This window comes from Cupressus sempervirens, chromosome 10 (genome assembly GCF_028749045.1).
Source record: "Cupressus sempervirens isolate cs-2001-9-10 chromosome 10, ASM2874904v1, whole genome shotgun sequence".
NCBI classification, from domain to species: Eukaryota; Viridiplantae; Streptophyta; class Pinopsida; order Cupressales; family Cupressaceae; genus Cupressus; species Cupressus sempervirens.
In genome coordinates this window covers 503,883,037-503,885,752 of record NC_143127.1, presented here as the reverse complement: position 1 = coordinate 503,885,752, position 2,716 = coordinate 503,883,037, and the positions used below count along the sequence as shown (strand labels likewise).

Sequence of the window (2,716 nt, the reverse complement as noted above, 5' to 3'; positions counted from 1 at the left end):
TCTACTGTGGGAGAAGACTATACTATAGTTTCTAGAAGGAGATCTTGCTTCACAACGGAACCCGTGGCTATGGAGGGGGAGCTTACCTGCATCTTTGGGTCCTCTAATGGGTCTGAGATTGTCTTTTCCAAAACAGGGCCCTGTTCAAGGGGGGAGGAACTAGCCCTCTCCTTGGGGGGATCCTTCTTAATAGTGTCCTTTCCTGCTGTGTCTTTTAGGCTAATAGCCTTTCTCCCTTGCGCCATAGAAAGTTTGCACCTCTAGAGCATCTTCATCTTTCCCTTTCTAGAAGGGCATGTAGCAAGCTTCATGGTATGATGGTTTCATGATCTTCTTCTTTGCCTCATTGGGGCACTGGTGGGCCTTATGACCAGCCTTTAGGCAGAGGAAGCACATAAAGGGGATCATTTCATAGATGATTTTCTGGTTGTGCACTCCAAGTTTGGAATGAAGTTCAACGAACTCAGGCATGTTTGTTCCTTCTCTCACTCCAATGCAGATGCATGCAAAATTGAGGCGATGCTTGGAAGTAGTAATCGGATCTGTTGAGAGGAGTTCCCCAAAGGTCCTAGCTATTCCCCCAAAGATGTCCTCATTCTGGTATTCAAGTGGCAGTTCTGGCAGTCTTACCCACACAGGAGCTTGGGCAAAAAAAGAATCATTCAAGCTCATGCCAGATGACCACTTCTGGAGCACAAGGGAAGAATGACCCATGGCCCATTGCCCTTCACTCACAATGCTAGCAAGGTCTTCTAAGCAAGTGAAATTGAAAGACATAAAGCCTTTCACCATAGCCGTGACCGAGACCTAGCCCTTGAGAGCCCATTTTTGTTTTATGAGCTACCTAACTTTGTTAATGCTTGATCTAGGCCCAGACATTTCCCAACCAAAGTATAAGCCATAGTCTAAATATTGTGGTCCACAATCTCATCTGGGATGGCTATCGCACAAGAACCTTTCACTGAATCCTAAATAGTTTAAACAAGCGTGAAAGAGGACTTACTAGAAGGTTTTAGCCCCAAAAAGTGAGGACCATTTTGTAGTTCCTTGCACGTTTGTTTTGGAAACCAAAGGAGACTTGGCTGCTTCCTTGATTAGGACAGCTGGACCCCCAACCGCGCTTTTCGACCTATCCCCAGTGCTATGATTGAAAAGATCATTTGAGTAAGAGAATTGTTGAAGAAGTGTTTTAAATCATTGTTTTGTCATTGATGTCAAAGCTACTATATGTTGGTAAGATAGTTGCTTATATGTTTCAAGAACTATCACTTGGTGGATTGATGAGGAGGATTTGATCAACATGATGTAACAAAAGTACCTAGAGGAAATGTTGAGTTATGATTATGTATTGAAGTGTAAGAATTAGTTAAGACAGTGATAACATAATGTATTGATGATATACTTTGAGGTTACAAAATGATTGGCTAGTTTAGAAGGAAAAGATTGGACTAAGTTCATTTCCTAGGCCTGACCAAGTTGATAGAAGGTGTCGAGCAAAGTTAGTGCAAGCCGAGCAAAAAGTTAGTCGGAGTTGAGTGAAAGAAATTTATAGTGGATGCCGAGAAAACTAATAGGTGTAGAGAAAGTTAGTAGATGCTAAGTGATTTTTAGTCAATGCCAAGCACCAGTAAAATTTAGTTGATGCCGAGTGATTTTGCAATAGATGCCGAGTAATACAGTATGTGTCGAGCATCAATAAATTGATAATGTCGAGCTGTTGCATTATGAAAAAGATTAAAGAATCACAAAATAAAAGTTGACAAGTTTGTTTTCTTGGAACTTGTGAATTAGGAGAACGATAAGATTGATGAGTTAGAGGCACAAAATCTTATGTAAACTATTTTGGAGGTGAATTCAACTTAATTCTAGGAGAAGTTTCTAGAGAAGATAAGATATGGGGTAGATACATTGTATCTTACCTAATCCATTGAAAACCCTAATTTTTGAAATGGATAATGAGCAAGAAAAGAGTTCTAATTTCCTATATGTAGGGATGTCTGGTCATGAAGTCATGTTGGATTGAGGTTAGAGAGTTTTGGAAGCAAAAATCTAACAAGGAGAAGGAAGAGGGTTTGCTTCATCAGGTGACCCAAGAGAAGAAGTCTGCAATGGTGAGCTAAGAAAGAAGGGTTAAAGAGGATGAATTCTTGAAGGGTGAACAAGCTGCCAGAGCTACAAAATATTGGAAACCAAGTAGAGATGAGGATTGAATAGTGATCTGTAATATGCAAGTAAGGTTGTAAGTTGTATAAGATCAAAGCTCTACTGTTACTTTCTAACAATTGTATCAGATTAGGGTAAATCCTTTGGAGAAAGATTGACTTAATAGTCATTGAAAAATCCTTTAACAAGGTGGCATTCCGAGTGAATGGCCTAAAGTCCTCTAACAAGGCTCACTTTTAATATGGTGATTGAAATCCATTAACCATGTCACATTTAATAGTGTGTGTTGTAACCTTTAATAGGGTTGGCCTTTAATGGGGCATCACTTTAGAAGAGTGAAAAAGGAGTAACATGTTATTGGTGGTTTTTCCCAAATTTGGTTTCCATATTAAATCATTGTGTCAAATGTGTTGATGGATATGTTGTGTTTTATGCTTTACATTTATGCTTGTTAATGTTATAATAACATATTAGTTTTGGTTAACACACAATGAATGCATGCATGATTAATAATTTTTTATAGGTGCACTGAATTGTGAAAAGTTTTATTTCT

At 38.9% G+C, this 2,716-nt stretch overlaps 1 protein-coding gene across 1 annotated transcript; it reads right to left on the bottom strand.

Annotated features, from left to right (window-relative positions):
- Positions 1–285: 285 nt before the first annotated feature.
- On the bottom strand, positions 286–792 carry LOC149534876 (uncharacterized). The gene has a single exon (XM_089806085.1). It carries the CDS (start codon positions 790–792, stop codon positions 286–288), a length of 507 nt encoding a protein of 168 aa, XP_089662211.1.
- Between the last annotated feature and the right edge of the window lie 1,924 nt (positions 793–2,716).